This window comes from Apiospora kogelbergensis, assembly GCF_038363985.1.
Source record: "Apiospora kogelbergensis strain CBS 113332 chromosome Unknown utg000005l_segment0_segment0, whole genome shotgun sequence".
Taxonomy (NCBI): domain Eukaryota; kingdom Fungi; phylum Ascomycota; class Sordariomycetes; order Amphisphaeriales; family Apiosporaceae; genus Apiospora; species Apiospora kogelbergensis.
Window position 1 is genome coordinate 3,383,524 of NW_027117422.1, and position 20,103 is coordinate 3,403,626.

Below are 20,103 nucleotides of genomic sequence, written 5' to 3' on the forward strand. Positions count from 1 at the left end.
ATCTTGTCACGCCACGATTGCGACATCGAAACCTTTGGCCGCGCATGAAGCTCATGCGACAAGCGACTCGAAACGTCCGACGGGAAGGGGACTGAGCCGCGAGTCCAAGCAGAAGTCCAACGATCGACAGGCCCGACGTCGACGTTCCATCCCCAGACTTCCTCTGCTTCTTCGTGACGTGTAATGAAAAGGATCATCCTTGCCCCGTTTCCCACCCCGCCACGCGTGTCGGGCTGCATCTCTTCCTCCCACTCTACCACTTTCTGAAGATGATTGATACGTTGACGGCATGCATAATAGCTAAGACGCCACCCCGACTTATGTGTCTGCTCGCTAGCTAGTCAGTCAGCAAAATTTGGCACTTCAGCCCGGCCCATGTCCGTCGCTGTCCGTTCCTCAGTCCGGCCGAGTTGCGGGGGTTTTTTTTCTTCTTCCCTAGGCCCTTCTTTTTCTTATTCTTCTTCCCGGCCTCTCAGTAAGGCCATCAAGGCCATTTCTCCTAGCTTGACACCTATTTCCCAAGTCCAGCGTCGGTGCGGGCCACGATGTGCGCGCGCCCCAACTGGTGGCCCGGCCGACGGGCTCGCACGCCCAACCGCGTGGTAACCCACTGAAGGGTGAAGCTAATTTGCAAGCCTATTCTTGACTAACTCACCACCAGCATCGCAGGAGAAAGCCTATCGAACCAGATAGCCCTCTCCTTTACCTCGAAACACCGCGAAGATAGCTGAGTCGTTACATTCGCGTAAGTGTTTTGCTGCTTGGAGCTGGAAAGCTTGTGTGGTGAGTTCGTGTTTGTCTCGGAATAGAGGCGGGCTCGGTGAAGCGGATCCTTGTTGAAATGACATCGTAAGATTAGAAGATTGCCAGTTTGGTACTGTCTGAAGAACAGCACGGTCCAAGTGTATATACATATCGCATCATTCAAAGATTGGACCCTGTGCCGAATGATTTCAAACAGAGCCGCCTTTGTATTGATAGTACGCAATACCTGTAGCTACGTTCTCATGTCCTTATGCAATACCCGAACGGCAGTTGGTCTGTATTCTCCCTCCTCTCTACTCGGCCTGCCGCCTTTTGAGCCATATCTCCATCAGCCGTGCCGCCCGCATTGCCGAGTTCTTGACTTCATCTGACGAGCACTTCTCGGCTTCTTCGTGCAGGCGTCGGGCCCAGAACGTCCATCTCTCAAGAGTATACCCAGCCTCGCCTTTGAACAGAGAGCCGGCGCTGAACATGCGCTTCTCCGTGTCGTCGAGCTGCTCTTCGGGCATGACCTTGGTGGCTAGCATAATGGCGCCGCTGTACACAATGATTTGGGCCGCAGCCATGATGTGACAGTCGTGGAGCTTGGGCGCCGTCGACAAATCCTCCTCTAAGCCCTGTCGGAGCATCCAGAGCGGGATGTCCCACCAGTCGGTCACTCCTTGCCCGTTCAGCTTCGCTGCAAATGCATGAAAGTTGGCCCACGAGCGAATAATGACGGCTTGCTCTGCCTCATCGTCGACGATCTCTGGTCCATTGATCATCTCTCTGAACTCGACTCCAAGCAGGGGCAAGTCGTTCCATTTTTGTTCCTTGGGGTCGCGGCCGTCAGCTTTCTGATATCGCTCGACCGAGAACCTGGAGCAAGGATACTATACTACTTACCTCGTCCCAGATGCGGATCTTTTGGTCGTTCGGCAGCAACATGATCTCGCTGACCACATTGACTAGCTTGTCGTGAGCGGGGTGGTGGTATGGAGTGCCCTGGGCGGATTTGGTCACCGCTTGCCAGAGCGTCCCAAGATAGGATTCGACATCATCTTCGGCGGCGGGAAACCCCTTGGCTATGGTCTGAGCGATGGAGGCGGGCGCAACGGCGCTTGGTTGCTCTCCCAGGTACTCGTCGAGCCTCTTTTTGACGTGCTGCATTGCTGATGTGGATTCTGCCATGTTGACTATGGTTGCTTCTTGCCTTTTCAGAGGTCTTGACGTAGGACGGTTCACGGTGGACAAAGAAGAATAGCGTAAGAACCGCGTGCTTCTGCGTAGTCACATAAGGTAATATCGTCGTTTGTCTTTTGTGCTCTCGAGAAGGTTGCTGTTTCCGGGGCTACCCCCCTCACCCTCAATACACGACCAATAAAGCCGAGCCATCGCTGTACGTCATGGGCGCGCACGCACAGGCCAACGAACCAATCCGACTGCCGGGAAGCAGCAACGTGCGATGGTTGATGTGAAGCCGGCTTCATCGTACACATTTCTCCCAATGCTTCTTACCTCAATCGATATGCATAAGCTTGTCTCGGCACGTCAACCTTTGTGCCACATACTTATCTCCCGACTGACTCTGGACATTCATTCCATATGCTCGTCGCCGCTACTATCGTTTCCTGAGGACAGAAGGGCGTTACATGGCTGCTGTGGCTGGAAAATGGCTCGTGAATTGCTTATGCGATATTTTGCGCACCTCAAACAAGATTTCACCGAAAGCACAGCCATGTATCTTACATATTGGAGGCGTCGAAGGCTGCGCAACCAACGCTCAACTAACGAGCAGGGATTTCCTCATGTCTAGTATGGCACCTTGGCCGCTGTCAGTTAACGATCCATCTTTGGGAAGCGCTTTTCGGTATAAACCTTACTCTTCTTAGCACAGCTTCTAGGCGAATGCCAAAGGGGCTGTCATTCTTGCCATGGCAGAATAGCGGGTGGATTCAGACTAATCTGGCATCAGGGGCGTATCCTGTTACGCCAGCCATTGCGATATTATACGAGTAGCAGTGAAATGCCCCATTGGACCTTAAGTTCTTGCAGTTCCAGCCTCTCGGAGGGCTTCAAAGGGGCTCTCGAGAGACCATCTCAAAAGCCGCCTCATTCCATGGGATTTGTTATATCGGGGCGGTCCAAGCCGCCACGAATAACCGTGAAAGTCCTTGGCTATAATCCGAGAGTAGCAAGGTGTGATGATACTGCTGGTCAGGATCGTCTCCTATTTCCTCTGGACTGAGGAGTACGCACTGGATGATACAGAGCGCCTCTTCAGGCGTGGTTTGGGATATGTGAAGGCCTGGCAAGGGGCATTCACCACTAAAAGGAAGATCGAGCTTTATGAACGACGTTGATAGCCGCATTGCCATCCAAACACGATTTGCTAATGATAGGGCACAATAACATTGTCCTATGCTATGTATACCCCGTATCCTGGGCCGCCAGCATCAGCGTAAGGGGATGTGCAGGGCATTGCTAGATAAGCGGTAGCGGCGATTGAGCGATAGATGCTATCATATGTATATCCCATGGGTTGGAGCATCTGCTTCTCGTCCATGAATAAGTGTCGATGTAACAGTAATCTCGAGGTTCGACATACAGAAAGTGAGTTGCTGGGTAGCCTGTACTGTGACGGCGTGCTTGAAGAAGTGGAAAAAGTACGTGTATCTACTTGAATTCACATACACCTCGAAAGATCCCATATAATATGGACGCAAGACAAGTGGTGAGCGTGCGGTCCAAGCAAGCAACGAACACGGCAAAAGATGCGTTGTGAGTCTTGCTGCAGGCACATGCGATCCGGCTTCAGATCGTGAAATAAGCCGATAATAAATGCTTCTGGCAAAAGATGTGGTCCGCTATGCATGCCCAAGTCTTGATCGACCATGTCTCTCCTAAAGACCAAGCAGGACGGACTGGGGAGAAATTCTCAGCAATGTTTTGGACCCAAAAATCTGCCTCATCACTCCTCCTTGGTGCAGATGTCATTATGGGCACAGCAGCAATACACTTCCCAGCTGATTGGGGAAACACGCGTTGTGGCCCAAGTGATCATCGTGACAATATATCCATGGAACGACAGCTTCCAACTGATAAGAGCGATGTGTGACGTATCTCTGCCATCATCTCATGGCTTCTAGATCATGATAAGCGCGCGGCGCTAGTCAAGACAGCATGCTCCTTGGGATGGTTTGCGCGGCCCGTGGAGCGTGATGGCGGGATGATAGTCGAAAGAAGCGGACCATGTGTGCATCATATACCCGATCCTTCTGATCCGAGTGCATATCGCGGATTAACCATGTCAATATGCGTGTCGATCGTTAGGAGATATTGTGGCTACCCATTGATCTGCATGCACACATATTTAGATGCGGGACGGCTTGCATCCCTATGCTTAACCCCAAGTAAGCATGATTGACTTCTTCCATCCGGAATCCTTGACCCGGCAAGCAGGATATGGGAACGCCACAGGCGCAGATCCGGCTCCGGGGTCCGGAAGGGCAGATAGATAGGTGATAGTCAGATACACAGAGACCGAGAAGTCATCCCCAAGCTGCCAAGTTTGTTTGTTCCAAGGCCCGCTGATACCGTATGCGACGTCGCGATTGACCTTGTTGACATGTCTCGTCATGAAGCGTTCTAAAGACATGATCTTCAGGTGCAATGTCTGATCCTGTCTGACCCGACTCACCTTGCCAGGCATTATGACTTCATCAGTGCCGAACCCAGGACACGGACAGAGCGCCACGCCACAGGATGACGGCCTTTCAGGCTTGAGACGCCATCCTGCAGGTTGCAGGCTGGATGTTAGGGGGAATTACCTCATCGCCGCCTGACACCGCCTGACACCTCCTTACGCAATTCTGTTTTCTTTTGGCATGTTCTCACTAGCGCTGGCTACTGCGAAGCGATTTTAGAGTATGTTCGGTTCGCTCACCTTAGCTTTCTACTACTTGGTAGGTCAAGCCTCAAGCCTCCTCAAGCCGACCTCTTCCCTGCTTTGCCAGCCATGGTTTGTGTTTACGTGAGCAAAAGCCTGGGAAACTCGATACTGCGGGCTTCATCATTCCTCTCTTATCGACAAATTGCAAATTGGGATCGCACTTTTGTCGGGATTAGCGCTGGTTTTGCTGGCATACTGACGATGATGCTGTGTTCGAGACACCGCATGCATGCATTTGTTGGCCAAAGGGGAGAATAGCTCGGCCGCAAATGAAAAGGGAGAAAACGAATGAAAAAAAAATATCATTTGAAAAACATGCCCCCTTATCTGCCGCAGGCGCAGCAGCAAATGCGGCAGTCAAATGAAACTGTAAAATGTAAAATGCGACGGCTGACATGAGGCGATGGGCCGCCGCCGACCAAGCCACCCCCTCGCACCAAGTCAATAAAAGACCAGGAGACACAGACCTCTGTTGTCGGGCGAATACGAAATATCTGCCTCACTGTCGTTGCTCACCGCACGGAGCAGACATGAGATAGAGCAGTTGGGGCCAAGGGCCAAGGGCCTTGGAGGGTCAGACGTCAATTGTGTGACGCATGGATGAGGGCTGTTCAGGGTAGGATCCCGCAGTGGGGAGATGGCACTCGGTGAGCCAATCACGAGCGGGACCGACTCAGGTGTGCTCGGTCGGCGGCGACCCAAACTTCACGATAGCTGAGAACGTATGTGCATGTATGGAACAGGGCAGGGAGCGATGATGGGCGAGGAAACGCCCCAGCATGCACCACCTCTATTCATAGCAGTCCACCGATGGCAGCAGGCCTATGTAGATGCAGATGGCAGCGAGCGGTAGGCGGGTGGTTGGGTTTGCTGCACTTCTGCACTGGCGCCTGCAGGCGTGTCAAGTTTCAATGCTGTCTAGGCCTTGGCTGATGTGTGGTTACGAATTGTCGGTTCTTTAGCGCCTGAGGGGGTCTGTACCGCCCCGGCCAGAGGTCAGATTCTTGGGCGACTAACGTGCCGCCCGCACCGGCTTGGCTCTCAAGATGCCCCCCCAGTCTTAGCGCCAACGCTGCACCATGCCGATTCCCAATAGAACCACCACCGCCTGTCCACTGTCAGGGTGGGTGACGTTCACTTTTCTTCCGAAGTACATGCATATATGTACATACAAAAGAGGGATCAGAGGAGAGAAGAAGGAAGAGAGAGAAGAAGAAGAAGAAGGAGAAGAAGAAAAGAGTGGTAGATAAAACGTGGTACTGCCAGACCCCCCGAAACAATACCACTACTACATTAACCCAGCCCAACCCAACCCCTACGCCTTCAGGGCCGCTCCTCCTCGTTGTTACAGAAGCAGCCAAATTTAGAAGACGGTGTTTCGTTGTGACATAACGACCACCTCGCTGCGGACAAACACCCGTTTTCGATTTCGAAACATATACACAACACAAAGACTCGACTCCGTCCTCGTCCGTCCGTCTTGTCTGCCGTTACCATTCTGGAAACCAACAACACACTTTCTCGCATACTCGTTGTGAGGGACAAGAGAAAAAGAGTCTGTTTCGAAAACGACCTCAAAACATAGGCTGCGCCTGTCTCTTCTCTCCCACATCCTCTCACACCTCTCATACCTACCAACACCATGAACGACTTGATTACCACCGTCGTGGTGACTCTGGTCCTGGTCATCGTCATCGGCTCCCTCATCTTCGTCACGGCTATGTACTGGACGCAGCTCCTGCGCAGATTCGCCCCCAACCGCTTCTCCGAGCCCATGAGCGAGAAGACGAACCAATGGCCGCAACCTCCCTACTCCCACGCCCACAAGGGTTCGGGCGAGTCGCATCTCATCTCGCCCGTGTCGTCGCCCACCCCGTCGCCGCGGTCCTCGCGGTTTAGCGACAACTCCGACTCCCCCATCACAACGCCGCAAGCTTCACGACAGAGCCCTGAGCGCAGCCCAGAGCGCTATGTCAGATGATGCTAGTCGTCACCACGGGCTGGGCACATGCACACATCCTTTTTTCTTTTTCTTTTTGTCATCAACGACGCTTATGACGGCATTGGGGGTTATATACGGGCGTTTTATTACACTTTGATCGGCATCCGGCATCCCATCATTTACATGTAGATGGATGCATGCATGCATATGTGGTGCGCCACGGCGTTATATGGGTCCAGGGTTCATTCAATAAGCCGGACTGGCGGCTTGCTAAAGTCAGGGGAGCGTACGGGAACGGCAAAATCCATCATTGCTGCATTTACACATGGGAAAGACAGAGGGAGAGAGGAGGACTTTGCATACGCAAACCTGGAATCACGTTTTGTACAACAACAACACAACAGAGGCACACAGAACTCCTTACATCATCGGTTTATTGTTTGGGGCTTGAATGCAGACTACGTCATTTGGAGCAATCCTACAGCATTACCGCAGCATATCAATAACAGCTACTATATCAGCATGGTGTTTCAGCCCGCCAAGGCAATATCTCAACTATTATAGATCGTGTCACTGTAGACTAAGATGGACTTGGGTTGTAAGTCCCGATCCCGACGCACGCGCTATCGACCTCGGCCGCACTGATCTGCTTCACATTCTCATCGTCGTTATGCCCTCCCTTGTTCGAGGCACCACCACCATCACCACCAACAAATCGCACCATGGGCTCATCGTTGCGGAATGGCGCAACACCAGGCTGCCACCCCAGATGTCGCTGAATGCCGTCTTTCGGGTCCTCGAGGAAGGCGAACACGTAGTCCTGCAGCCGCTCGGCCGCGCGCCTCTGCGCCCTCGTCGCCCCGCCGTGCAAATCGTACGTCCCGAAGACCATGGGCACGTCGCTGGCGTGGTACGCGCCCATCCAGGGGTAGGGGGTCAGGTTCGTGTAGTTGCCCGCCCACTGGTACCGGTATGTCGTCAGGTTGCGGGCGGCGCGTATCCTCGAGGCCTCGCGCGCGACGCACACGAAGTCGCTCAGCGTCGTCTCGTCGAGCCTGGCCTGGGCCGGCGGCGGGTTCGGCAGGTTGCCGCTCGACGCGTTCAGGCCCGGGTTCCACTTCGCCAGGCTCGCCTGCTCGTTGGCCGTCGTGCTGATGAGCGCCGGCACCCGCGCGACGCGGCCCGCCAGCCCCCGCGCCGTGTAGTTGCGGAAGACGAGGCGGTCGTCAACCGTGGGCCGGAACCAGAGGCCCGGCTTCGTCTTGTTGTCGCCGTACGCCCCAACCCAGTTGCTGAGCAGGGCCGCCGGCACTTGTCGCATGCAGTCCAGCTCCGCGGCCGGGTCGCCCGAGAAGCCGTCGCAGCCCACGTGCCGGGCGACGAAGCTGAAGTTGGTTTGCAGCGCGTCTTCGCCATGGGCGAATTCACGCACGGCGGCCCCGGACTGCAAGAAAAATCCCGCCACCAGCGGCTCGTCGTCGTACACGAAGTCGAGGGCGTCGGCGGCGACGCCGCCCGCCGACTGGCCCCAGAGCACGATGCGGCGGGGGTCGCCGCCGAAGGCGTCGATGTTGGCGTACACCCACTCGAGGGCCGTGCGCACGTCCAGAATGCCCAGGTTTTGGTCTTCGAGCCCGGCCGCGTTGGGGAACCCGAACAGGTTGACGCGCCAATTCATGGTCACCACGATGTGCTTCTGGGTGCGGTTGACGAATCCCGCGGGGTTCTGGTAGGGCACCTCGACGCCGCCGGTGATGAAGCTGCCGCCGGGCACGAAAAGTGCTACGGGAGCCCGTCGCCACGGCTCGCGTTCCGCGGTGTCCAGACAGCGAGCTTCAGGCAGTCCTCGGAACTTGTCTGGGCCATGTGACTGGCATGATGGCCCTGGCCCGCCGTGGCGACGGAGAAGTCCGATATGTTAGTGTTCCAAAGCGTCAGCGTGCTCGCCAGATACTGCGTGCATGACGGCGGGAAGCGGTGCGAATAGTGGTGTTTCGTCGAAGGGCGGAGGGCGACGGGCGGCCGCCATCTCAGTTCGCCCACCGGCGCCTCGGCGTAGGGGATACTCCTAAACTCCCGGACACCACTGTACTCGGGATTTGGAAGACCGGAATACTTCCCTGTGATGGTTTGGACGGTCAGTCCATCGTTGTCAACATCCTGCTCTTTCCAGGCTTTCCCGGTGACAGCCAAGAACAAGCAATAGAATATCTGGTTGAATCTCATGTTGGAAGCTTTGTATTTGGCTGACTGATTTCGAAATGATACATAAATGAAAACATGTCTGGAAAGGCTCGCTCCGCCAGTAGTACTTGCTTCACCTCGGCCATGACATCCTCCTATTTATATGGGCGATAAAGTTTGTGTAGCCAAAGCTGCGCATCCAGTTGGCTCTCTTCCATTGCGCCATTACTTCCTGCAAGAATGGTATCGCAGCTGCCTGATCCGTCAACCCAGTGATCTGATGGCCAGCACGAGCCGACGTTGCAGTGCAGCGACGCTGATCACCTGGTCTAGAATTCCCCTCAATCCCATCGCCAAGCCACTCGAACCATGTCCACGGATTCATGCCCTACAGGCCCACGGTATATTAGCCTAAAAAGCCTTGCGCACACTGTTATACTATCTTCTTGGAATGCTTCACGCTCAGGAATCTTGACTTCTTGAGCGAGACACGTCGGTGTTAGAGGCCGACCAATGATCGAACCGCATTGGCAATGGGAGGTATAGAGGTGAACAGCACGGTAATTGCGCCGAACAAGCTCATAGCCAGACTTGACAGAGCTGCTGCCCGCGGGTCTGTACGCAGCAGAAGTGCCGTGGCCATGGCCGAGGAGTTGGCTCCCAGAGTGACACCCCGCGTCACGTAATCGTCTATAGATTGACACCATCAGCAAAGTAAGCAAGGGGTCTCGCTTCCGGCCCGAGGTACGGTATGAGAATCTTAGCTACCTTCCGGAATCTTCATCATGGCCAGGAGCCGCTGCCCTACGAGAACCCCGACAATACCGCTCATAATGGCAACGGCAGCCCCGGTGTTCGCATCTCCGCCCAAGTTGGCGGTGGCTGGGATGGCCAGGGCCAGCGTCAGACTCCTCGACGCAAAGGCGAGGCTTCGCTCGGCAGTGATGCCGATGGCGAAACAGATCGAGGGGTAGGCAAAGAGGGATGCTACCGAGACGACAATGTTAGGTATAACGATGGCGGCGAAATGCTGTTTCAGCTCTCGGCGATACTGGTACATGGGCAAAGCCAGAGCGATGATACTAGCGTCTAGGGCCGTACTAAACATGTCGCCAGCTCCGGGAAGCTGGTGAGTACCATTCCAGACCCGAGCGTAGTTCGCACCCACTTTGTACTCTCTTAAAGTGGTGTCGAGGTCGCGACCTATGGTCAGACCGATCACCCAAATCCCTAAGACGGTAAAGAGCGCCGAGACAAGCACGGGATGAAGAAATTGCCTCCAGGTTGGTGGGAGCGCGAGAGCCCCAAAGTAGGTCAAGATGCTGAAGGTCAGTTGGATCGGCATCGCATAGCCTGTACTATAGTAGACGGGAATCCCAACCAGAACGAACAGCCAAAAATAGGTGACGACATCCAGGTTCGCAGCAATGACCACAGCCCACCTTTTGGCCCGCGGCGGCGGCAGCGTTGCTTGGGGCGGCAAGTCGGAAGGCATTGTTGGGGTGCTGGTGCCAGTAGAATCGACGCTGTCGGGTGCTGCAGCGTCGGCAAGGTGGACTTGCGAAGGTCGCAGAGAGTAAGAGGGCTCGGGCTCGGGCTCGGGCTCGGTATCCCCTAGGGCTCTCCCCCTGCCGGGGTCGGAGCGGTCATTGGGATCTCGTCCGTCTCGTCTCCCATTTCTTCGGCACGCTCGGTGATGGCTCGTTTGGAGGCGCCCCTGAGGAGCTGGAGTCCACGGGTCATGTACGCCGTACCAACCATCATGGCCAGGAACCCAACCACTGCCCCGGTCGTTAGCACACGGACAACCAGGGATAGCCAGAGCCCGTCGGTGCACTAAACTCACCGAAGACGGCGATCATCTTGAACACCTCGACCACGCCAATCGGTGGGCTCAGAGGCAGCAAGACGAAGGAGGGCGTGAAAAAGACACTGATCCAGCGAAGTGACCACCCTCCCTGCCGGATAATTCAGGTCAACCCTGGTGTCCATTCTTGCTGCCTTGGTGGCAATCAACTTACCGGGACTTCGATGCAGGCGACCAGCCGCCGGGTGCGATGCTCGCCAAGGACTTGCTCGGCAAGCAGGAGAGCCAAGAACAAGACGACAAGGCAAGCGACCGAGGCCGGGAAGACGACATGTCCGATCTGAAACAGCCGATCGACGCCGTAGCATGCAGCCAGCATTGCGAGGATGCCGGTGGGAACCAAGACCCATGCCCGCACCAATGACTGGCAAGACGCCGCAGCCGCCTGTCGTTATTCAGTCAGCGTGGCAGAGTCGGCTCGGCAGACGCCCGGTGCTTACCAGCTTCAAGGCGAGAAGTGCATCTTCCAGCTTTGCCGCTTCGTTGTCCGACATATTCTTCTTCGGTAGCCGTAGACTCTTGGTTTGCTTGAAGTCCGGCACTCTCGGGAACACCGGCCAAAGATCGGACGCGCCACTTATTCAGACCACGCTATGTTATGTTATGTTATCTTATGTTATGCTATGTTATTATGTTGTGTTATGCAACAACACACATAAAAACTTCACCATCATTCCAGCTCACATGTCATGTTGTATTGCTATGCAGCTAATTATCGGAACCCGTCGCGTCGTGTCTGTAGTCCAGGCCGGGCCTTGCACCGACTTCGCAGCCAATCTCATATTGCCACCCTCACCTCGGTTGGTGCGAGAAACGCCAGTCGTGAGAATCCCGTATCGTACATTTCACCTTTCTCTTCTCCCCAAAGCCCTCCCAAGGATTTGGCCCTCAGCGTTCCTCGACGAAGGGGTTCCGCTTCACTCCTTGGCCGACTCGATCACATTGTTCACGATTGCGTTGACCTTCCAGGGGTCCTCTGCCGCCCGGTCCCGACAGACCAACACCCCGACCCTGACCTTCAACCAAGCGTTCCACTGAGCTTCGGTGATGGTGTCACCCACGGGCCGCCGGCTGGTCCATTTAGAATAGAACGTTGATCTCATGTCCCAGAGGTCGTTGTGGTCCACAAACTCTGTGCAGTCGCCCTTGCGCACCTCGTAGTACGTTTTCTTGCGATCCTCGAAGATGGCAAGGTCGTGCTCGAGAGCGAGACCTAGGACAGAGATATGTCAATATTTCCCCCTCGTCGTCCAGATTCCATGCCTCCATTTCTCCGGTTTTAGCTATGGGGATCACATACCCTTGAATTTGTTCATCGTGTCGTCCAAGAGAACTCCAGCATTCTTGTTGACAAATTTGGGCCGCTTCTCAATCACCTCGCCGTCCTGGTTCCGCTTCTGACCTCCCTGGGGGATTCCCTGCTGGACCTTCTGGTCGATGCGGCCCTTATTGATGGGATAGATGATGAAGAGCTCCTCAAGCGAGCTGAAGAACCGCATGAAGTCGCAAAGCGCCCGAGGACAGACGGCCATATCTCTGTGTTGCCTGCATACGCAGTAGAATGCGCCCATGGTCTGGGGTTGGCCGCGGCGCGGCTTCGGCATGGGGTGGAAGAAGTTAATGCCCACCCGCTTGACGTGGCGGAACTTCTTGCGGTTTCTGGGCGGGTCCATGTTGGTGATCTCGAAGTCCTTGCTGGCCACGCTGATGATGAGGAGGTCGCGGTCTGGGTAGAACTTGACCTTGTTGGGCTCTTCCTTCTTGTACCAGTTCTTGCGGCGCTGTCGGTTCCAGATTTCTACGCCGGGCTCGCCCTCCGCAATCAGCTCGCGGGACATTCTCAAGGTCCAGCCGATATTCCAGATACCCATCCATGCCGACATGTCATTTTGGAGCTTCTGGGGCCGTCCTTCCTCATAGGCCACAGAGGGTACGATGTCGAGTACCTGGCTGGGAAACCCGTAGGCTGCGCGATTGCGACCCCTGTTGCCACGACGGCTTGTGTCACGGTTTGCACCACGGTCGGCACTACGGTTAGTATCAATGCTGCCTTCATCCTCATCCTTAGGAGGCACTGGGGCCTTCATGATGAAATGGTGCGCACCATGCCGGGGGACGGCATGCTTTAGAACCTCCAACTTCAGTTCATCCGGCAGGAAATTGTAGTATTCCCAAGTGCCCTTCTTCGGCTTCACCTCTGTGACTTGGCCGGAATCCATGTTGATGCAAGTGGTATAAAATTGCGTTGGCGAGGAGCTAGGTTGGGGAGAGAAAACAGGTCGGCGAGAAGACGGGCCTTAAATAACCAAAGTCAGGTGGATGGGGAAAATATTCATGCTGCGGGGGAAATTGAATACCAATTTGGCAAGAGCTCACTTCTGGAAGATCAGACGAATTCGCTGAGAAGAATTTCAACCGATATTGGGAACACCAAAAGCCAGGAGTAGCATACAGCGTAAGAGATGATTGCAGTGTGAGGGCCTCGCCGAGGCACGCGCAAACTTGATACTCCAAAGATCGCCGAGGGATGTCTTAGTAAGTGGGCACACTGTAAGAATTGCTGTTTCAAACGTTGTTTCGTTAAAATCGGTGATTCTTCTCGATCAAGTGTGAACAAGTCGATGTAAGTGGGCGAGATGCGCGGGTCGCACAAGAGGACGATGATGGCGAGATAGCTTGCTCGTCCGACCGGCGTAGTCAGAATCACAGAATTATGAAAGAGTAGTCGGCTTTGGCGACATAAAGGGGGAGACCGCGTTGAAAAGGCGGATGATAGAATGTAAAATGGCTAGGTCAATGGATACAAGTAGTGAGCATTGTTGGGGCAAAGAAGCATTGGCAATAATGGAGAGACTCTATCAGCACAATCATGTTAGAAAAACAACCCTTCTAGACACATGGATGAAGCATACTGAACCCAGTCAAAACCTGTGGAAGGCTTAGGCATTGGAATAAGATGTAGTACATGCAGCTAGCTTGACGCCGACCTATGTGGCAAGCCCTCCATCCATATCATATGATCTCGCGCTTCCTACAACCGAGTAGCGGGTTGTCAACGAAGCACCTGGCCCAAAGAGGTCTCGGGGTCTTGGAGGAAACATCGAGGAGTGGGATATTCCTCCGGCGGTGTGCCGTGGAATCCGTATGTGCTATGCTGTAACATTACAAGACTGCGCAAATACAGTATGTACCGAAAGGTTATGGAATATGCTGTACACCAAGGCTGCTCCTTAGATATAATTCATAAACACAAACACGCATCTCTCTCCACGTCTAAAGCGTGGCCATATGTCATTCAACTTTGCCCATCCAGCCGTTCATCATCCAAATAACCCCTTGGCAGCGGCGAAGAGCCCATTGAAGGCACGGTGCACACCGCCGAAGAACCCTACCAGCCTCATAGAGGCAGGATTTGTCAAGCCATATATATGATAGCTTCCTCATGACTTGCCCATGGCGGCATTGACCTCGTTCTGCAAGGCCTCCAGATCCTTGAGGATGTCAACTCCAGTGCCTATGCTGGTTGCTTCCGAAGTCGCAAGGCTCTTTGCTGGTTCTCCATCGACAAGGCCTATTTCACCGCTGGCATTTCGCAACCCACTGCCGTCACGTACCGCGTCTGCTGTCCCCATGCTATTTTTGGTGCTCCGAGTTCTGCGGGGCGGCGGCGGCGGCGCAGCTATAACTCCGTCCTTTTCTCGGCTGACTTTCCTACTGCTGCTGTCCAATGAGCGAATACTCGGTGGCCTTCTGGCACTGGACTGCCGCGCTGGTGGCGGCGGTGGAGGTGATAGTTTGGGTACACCATCCTTGGTTGTAGTCACCGTGGCCATAGAAGACGCATAGTTGGGATGCTCAAATAGGCTGAAGCCAGTTCCTTGGGATGACCTTGCGCCATCGATGCTTCCAGGGCTTGTGACCGATATGGGGCTCGTAATAGAGCTACCTGATCTGGTATGGCTCGGCCTTCTGGGAGGCGGAGGAGGAGCGGACTGGCCTGCATTGGTATTGGAAGAGAAGCGCAGACTATCTGCTCGCGATCGGTTAGACTCTATCGAGCTACGAGGAGCTTCCTCGTCTGCCGGATTAGCTATGATTGATGGTGGCTTGGAGTCTGATCGTCCATGGCGGCGAGGAGGTGGAGCGGCTGGCTTGCGAATACTAGATGTAGTACCGGTGCTAACCTGTGACTCGGAACGGCCCCGTGTTCCATCAGGCGGGTTGGATGGCCCAGCGTTGGTCGTCGGGGCCGCTGCTTCAGTGAAAGCCTCGGGGAGTTTCCCAGCGGCCTCGCGATCAAAGGGCGACTCAGTCTGCTCGTCGGCCAGCGTACGCGCCGGGGGAGCGGAAGCGGTTTGTTCACGTCGGACGTCGAGGATAGGGGGCTCTGCTGGCCCGTAGACTGAATACTCGTGTCAATTGACATCCCCGGCCCGGGATCTTTCGAAGAGGTGCCTGGTCTCTGATCAGAGCCAAGTTCGATCTTTATCAACTTTCCGTGACGAGAACTAGGCGGCGGCGGCTTCTTGCGTCCCATGGCTGGTTGGACATTCGGCAAGGGAGAAGACCGGTGGGAGCCCCGGCGCTCTCCAGGTTCTTCTGGATCAGAGACCTCGTGGGATGTACGAGGAGTATCCTGGATAACATCCAGTATTGATTGCCGGGATACAGAGCTTGCATCTGTTGTACTCGCACCATCATGGGCTAAGGTTGGAAGCGGGCTCGAACCCGACCAGGTGCTTGTTGCCGCTGGGGGTGCTGCACTTCCTGCACCACCGGCAGCTCCCGGGTTATCGGCATATCCAGTCAGCAACAGTCGCTTGAAAGAGTTGACGTCAATTGCTCCTTTGGATCCAGAGATCGAGCTGGCCTCCTCCCCCGATGTAGTTTGTTCCAAGTCGCCGAGTGTTTTCGAAAAGGGGTTCGGCGGCGCTCTTGGTAACGTGTGACCATCTGAAGTTTCTGGCCTCGACTCTTCGTCTGCCTCGCCGCTATTGAAGGGGTCCACCCCATGGCCATCAGCTATCGGGTTCCGACTGTCCTTGCGGTCCTCACGACCGTGTTCGTCGTTGTCGCTATCGCCATCGTCGTCATCGTCGTAATCGGCCGGCGAGAAGTAGGTGGTTACGGGTACGGAATCTTCGGGCGAGGAAGGCGGCGGGGATTGGACGCGGACCTTCTTCACAATCTTCTTTGGTTTTGTCTGGATAGGGTCGTCGGGTCTGTCTTGGTGTTCTGGCACGGCTGTCCTGAAGGTCGTGACGGGTGGTCGTGGGGCAGACGATGGTGTCGGGCTGTCTAAGCTTGAGCTCGGGGCAGGGGACCCGCTTGGTATGGCGGACGAAGGGGAGGGGCCTCCTCCGGTTTTCCGTCGAAAGGGGTTATTGGAGCCAAAGGATGGCGATGCCGAGGACATGGTGGCGAGAGGAGGAGATGGCTATTAGTGATGGGGATTAAAGGGGACTGGAGAAGTAGGGGTTGTATTCCTATCAGGCCATGACATGAGCGTCGAGCGCGGATGTTGGGGTGCGGGTGCTGGGTGCTGCTGGCGGAAACTTTGAACGGGACGAAGCCGTCAGGGTCCCAAATGGATGGCTCGGCGATCGTTCCCCTCCTTAGGCATGCAGATACTAGAGATAGCGGGCAGTTCGAGTTCGGACAGGGCCACATAAAAGAGCCGCAGTTGAAAAGGCCAAGGGATTGGACGACGATTCGATAATGTTCGACTCGATGCAGCCGACTTATCACTCGATACACGTACAGCAATTGGGATGAAATCACCTATAGAAGCAACCGGGGGCCCAATCAAGCGCCTATTTGCCTGGAGTTGCACAATTGCAGCCCCAACCCCATCAATTGGACTGCGGTAAGCGACCGTCTGCAGCATCCCTTTCAATCCAGGCTCTTCTTTCCCTCGTTCAAGCGCGCGCAGATAACGCAAGTAGCCAGACGGGACAGGCAGACGAGCTGTGACTGTGCGGTGCAGGCGCAGGCGCAGGCGCAGGCGCAGGTGCAGGTGCAGGAGTACGTACCTGTAGCTAGCAGGTTGCTTACGTGTTCCGGATGTATGTAGTCTTTGCTAGCCGTGCGGATTGGGCACTAGTCCACGACCTATAAGCTATGCACATGCACCGTTCCCTTGCTTGACGACAATCGCTCGGCAGTGGTCCTACAATCGGTATATTCTCGTTTCATGGGGGCCGGTACACCATTCAGCATCGGGCCAGGCATTTTCAATATGTTTATGGTTCCTCCCATGGCATCAACAGGCTGGCAAGGTGTCGGGCAATAGGTGCTTTCTGCATCAGGTCTGGATACTGGTCTATCCGGCTCGTGCAACTTCTAAGTTGACGCCGACAGGGTTCAACGATGTTCTGCATAGCTCTTGCAGCTGGTGGGGGAGGACGCGATGACGTTCAAAACACCGACAGCAGAGACTGGCTTGGGCAGGATGGAATGGAACCCGATACTGCTGCGGTGTGTGGGATTGGTCAATTTCGTTCAATCTGCTCTGCCCGTGGCTACACGCAAGTGCCAATCCATGGTACGACAGAGTCTTGGTCTTGGAGTGACAGACTGGCAGACTGGCTGACTGGCTGACTGGCTACTGACTGGCAACTGGAAGTATATGTGGACCCCACTTGCACGTGATACACGCCCCTTATTTGCCTTGCGGCTAGTCCACACCTCAGAAAACATCCGCCACCATCCATAGGCAATCCCATGCAGGGTCTGAGACCCAGGACATACCGCGTCTGCCACGATGTAAACAGGACTGCCCGAAGGCGCGTTTCACTTGAACTGTACCACACGGTAAAAAGCACGTTCAAAATGAGGTTCAAAAAAAGATCGAACAGGTAAGGAGAATGCGAGGCCTTCGCATCAATTGTTGGTATAAATTACAAGTGTTCTCATCACATCGTCATAGGTGCCCTGTCATGCGTCTGCAACAATGTCCGCCTCTCTGTTGAGCGAGCACATGCCACTCCATCACAAGCTTGATACAGCCTCTAAGGCTTCGCGCAAATGTGTGGCATGGGCACCCACACCGAGATACTCAACATGACGCGTCCTAAGTTGGCCCGGATCTTCGTCCAGGCCCGGCGCTGACCCAGTAAAGCAATGGTACCCTTCCAACCGTTCCTGCTAAATCACAATAATTGATCCCATCCCTTCGCGTAGATAAATAAACGCGGTCTTTGTACCCTGATCCGTGAACGCCAATCGCCAGCCAAGTTACACTGAAAAGAACCAAACATCAAATCAGGCAACAGCTTATGCCGCAGCTTCAGCTTTGGGGGCTTCCTTCTTCGCCGCGGCCTTCTTGGGCGCAGCAGCCTTTTCGGTGCGGCGGCCTTCTTGGCAGGGGCAGCGGCCTTGGGCTTGCTGACTCGGCCAGTCTTCGTCTTGGTGGTGGCCTTTTCGGCGGCAGGGGCGGTTTCCTTCTTTGCGGCGGCCTTCTTGGGAGCGGCGGCGGCAGCAGCCTTTTTCGGCGCAGCGGCCTTCTTGGCAGCGGGCTTCTTCTCGGTGGTCTCCTTCTCCTTCTTCTCCTTGGGAGCAGCGACAGCCTTCTTGGGCGCCGCAGCCTTCTTAGGAGCAGCGGCCTTCTTGGGCGCAGCGGCCTTCTCACTATCCTTCTTCACGGCAGCAGGCTTGGACTTCTTGGACAGCTTGACTGGGCCGGAAGCACCTAACGTGGCAAGTTAGCATATGCGAGGTGGAAGTTGGCCAGTGCCTGGTGTGCAAAACGTACCCTTGGGCTGCTCAAAGACACCCTTCTCAACACCAGCCTTCAGGGCCTTGTTGAACAGAGAGTCGAACATCTTTTCCGTGGCAACAATGGTGTTGTTAGCCTTGACGTACTTCTTCAGAGCTTGGCGGCTATGAAATGCGTTAGTAGTTGGTCAAGGAGCACGCGGGAGAGGACGGTGCATACCTGGAACCATTTCGGTCCTTGAGCTGTTGGGTGGAAGTCGCGTCAGCAAAGATGAAGAAAAAAATGAAAACACATGGAGGGCGAGTCTGACGGGCCCAAGCATGTGCCTTGGGCCAAAGCCCGTATGCAGCGTTGGGTACCGCGCGTGACAAGACGCGCCGACGCGGAGAAATGGTGGTATTTACCGTAACGATGCCATCGGTGATCATATCCTGCGTCGGGTTAGCGAATTGAACAGTAGAAATAGCGCCCGGCAAGGCGAATAGCTAGGTGGACTCACCTGGTAAGAAGCATGGGTGCTCTTGGTCTTGGGTGCGGCAGCAGTGCCTTCAGCCTTCTTGGGAGCCATTGCGAAAGGTGGGTTGGTTGGTCGTTGGGTTTTACGTGTATATATGTTGTTGTTGGGGTTGGAGATGGGAGACTTGGAAGAACCAGTAAATGGATCGAGCAAGAGTTCGGCTGATGAAATGCAATAGTGCGTAACGAATATGGGAACAACAAGAGGGGGAGGGTGTGTGGTCGGACGCGGGAGGGCAGAGCGGGAGCGATGTTTATATACTTGCGGGGGGTTCTTGCCCGTCCTGCACAATCAGTAGCAGTTAGCCAGTAAACCTTGGAATCAGATCAGTAAAAAAAGGGCAATTAGCTCTGCCTTAGCGCTCTTTTTTCACTGTCCCTCACCCCCCATGTTCGCTAGGCGCTGTTACTCCAATTGCTGCTGCTGGTCTTGGCTTTTGGGGCTAGACCGACAAGGGCAATTAGCTAGGGTGGAGACGAGAGAGAGACTGCTGCACTCACTGCGTGTAAGTGTAAGTGATATACTACCTATGTATGTATGTGTGCATTGCCCTCATCGTCATCCCCATCCTCGACCCTCCACCCTCTTCCCCTTCTTCCTCTTGCGATGCAAGCCAGACCGTCCATCTGGGATTCATGGGTGCCGCATCTGCCATCTGCCATCTGCCGTCGACACCCTACATAGAGTACAATATACATGTGCTCACATACATACTTACATACTTACTTGCTTATGTACCGTAAACCCGAGGATCCATGTCGGCGGTAGCGTTCCCGTGGATGATCCCATAACGCTTGCATCCACAAGGCTCTCTATGGCTCCTCCTCCAATACAATACCTCATTCGTTGTCCTCGTCCTCCTCGCTCCTCGCCCGTCTCGTGCCAAGATGAAACGCCACGCACCACGGTTCCTTCTCTTCTGCCTACTTGTTTGGGTTTAGACCGGGCCAGGCCTAAGAGGGTAGGAAAATAGAACCAAAACGGTTTTGTCTTTGTCACACAGCCTCGCCTGGCCCGGGGGCGGACGGGACTGTGAGATGTGCAACTCAACTGACTAACTAACCACCCCCTCCCCTCCTTCTCTCTCTCACTGTCCTCCTGGGTGCTTGGAATAAAAATATAAATTCCCCAGAGTGGGCCTCCAGCTATTTTTCTGATTGGCCCAGAGCCGGCAGAATAG

The 20,103-nt window shown here is 54.8% G+C and overlaps 7 protein-coding genes across 7 annotated transcripts; 1 reads left to right on the forward strand and 6 right to left on the reverse strand.

Annotated features, from left to right (window-relative positions):
* Positions 1-1,058: 1,058 nt before the first annotated feature.
* On the reverse strand, positions 1,059-1,935 carry PG998_007700 (uncharacterized protein; the record flags this gene model as incomplete). Its single annotated transcript, XM_066874516.1, has 2 exons — positions 1,059-1,601; positions 1,651-1,935. The coding sequence occupies 2 exons, from the start codon at positions 1,933-1,935 to the stop codon at positions 1,059-1,061; spliced, it is 828 nt and encodes a 275-aa protein (XP_066730461.1).
* A 4,403-nt stretch (positions 1,936-6,338) lies between these two features.
* Positions 6,339-6,677, forward strand: PG998_007701 (uncharacterized protein; the record flags this gene model as incomplete). The annotated part of the gene is made up of 1 exon (XM_066874517.1): positions 6,339-6,677. One exon carries the CDS (start codon positions 6,339-6,341, stop codon positions 6,675-6,677), a length of 339 nt encoding a protein of 112 aa, XP_066730462.1.
* A 541-nt stretch (positions 6,678-7,218) lies between these two features.
* On the reverse strand, positions 7,219-8,864 carry PG998_007702 (alpha/beta-hydrolase; the record flags this gene model as incomplete). Its single annotated transcript, XM_066874518.1, has 2 exons — positions 7,219-8,398; positions 8,425-8,864. 2 exons carry the CDS (start codon positions 8,862-8,864, stop codon positions 7,219-7,221), a joined length of 1,620 nt encoding a protein of 539 aa, XP_066730463.1.
* Positions 8,865-9,321: 457 nt separating this feature from the next.
* Positions 9,322-11,008, reverse strand: PG998_007703 (LrgB-like family-domain-containing protein; the record flags this gene model as incomplete). Its single annotated transcript, XM_066874519.1, has 4 exons — positions 9,322-9,512; positions 9,591-10,547; positions 10,669-10,780; positions 10,844-11,008. The coding sequence occupies 4 exons, from the start codon at positions 11,006-11,008 to the stop codon at positions 9,322-9,324; spliced, it is 1,425 nt and encodes a 474-aa protein (XP_066730464.1).
* Positions 11,009-11,606: 598 nt separating this feature from the next.
* PG998_007704 (uncharacterized protein) lies at positions 11,607-12,908 on the reverse strand (the record flags this gene model as incomplete). The annotated part of the gene is made up of 2 exons (XM_066874520.1): positions 11,607-11,902; positions 11,990-12,908. The coding sequence occupies 2 exons, from the start codon at positions 12,906-12,908 to the stop codon at positions 11,607-11,609; spliced, it is 1,215 nt and encodes a 404-aa protein (XP_066730465.1).
* A 1,221-nt stretch (positions 12,909-14,129) lies between these two features.
* Positions 14,130-16,105, reverse strand: PG998_007705 (uncharacterized protein; the record flags this gene model as incomplete). Its single annotated transcript, XM_066874521.1, has 2 exons — positions 14,130-15,091; positions 15,199-16,105. The coding sequence occupies 2 exons, from the start codon at positions 16,103-16,105 to the stop codon at positions 14,130-14,132; spliced, it is 1,869 nt and encodes a 622-aa protein (XP_066730466.1).
* A 1,574-nt stretch (positions 16,106-17,679) lies between these two features.
* Positions 17,680-18,974, reverse strand: PG998_007706 (histone H1; the record flags this gene model as incomplete). The annotated part of the gene is made up of 5 exons (XM_066874522.1): positions 17,680-17,795; positions 17,930-18,379; positions 18,443-18,570; positions 18,626-18,837; positions 18,906-18,974. The coding sequence occupies 5 exons, from the start codon at positions 18,972-18,974 to the stop codon at positions 17,680-17,682; spliced, it is 975 nt and encodes a 324-aa protein (XP_066730467.1).
* Positions 18,975-20,103: the final 1,129 nt, after the last annotated feature.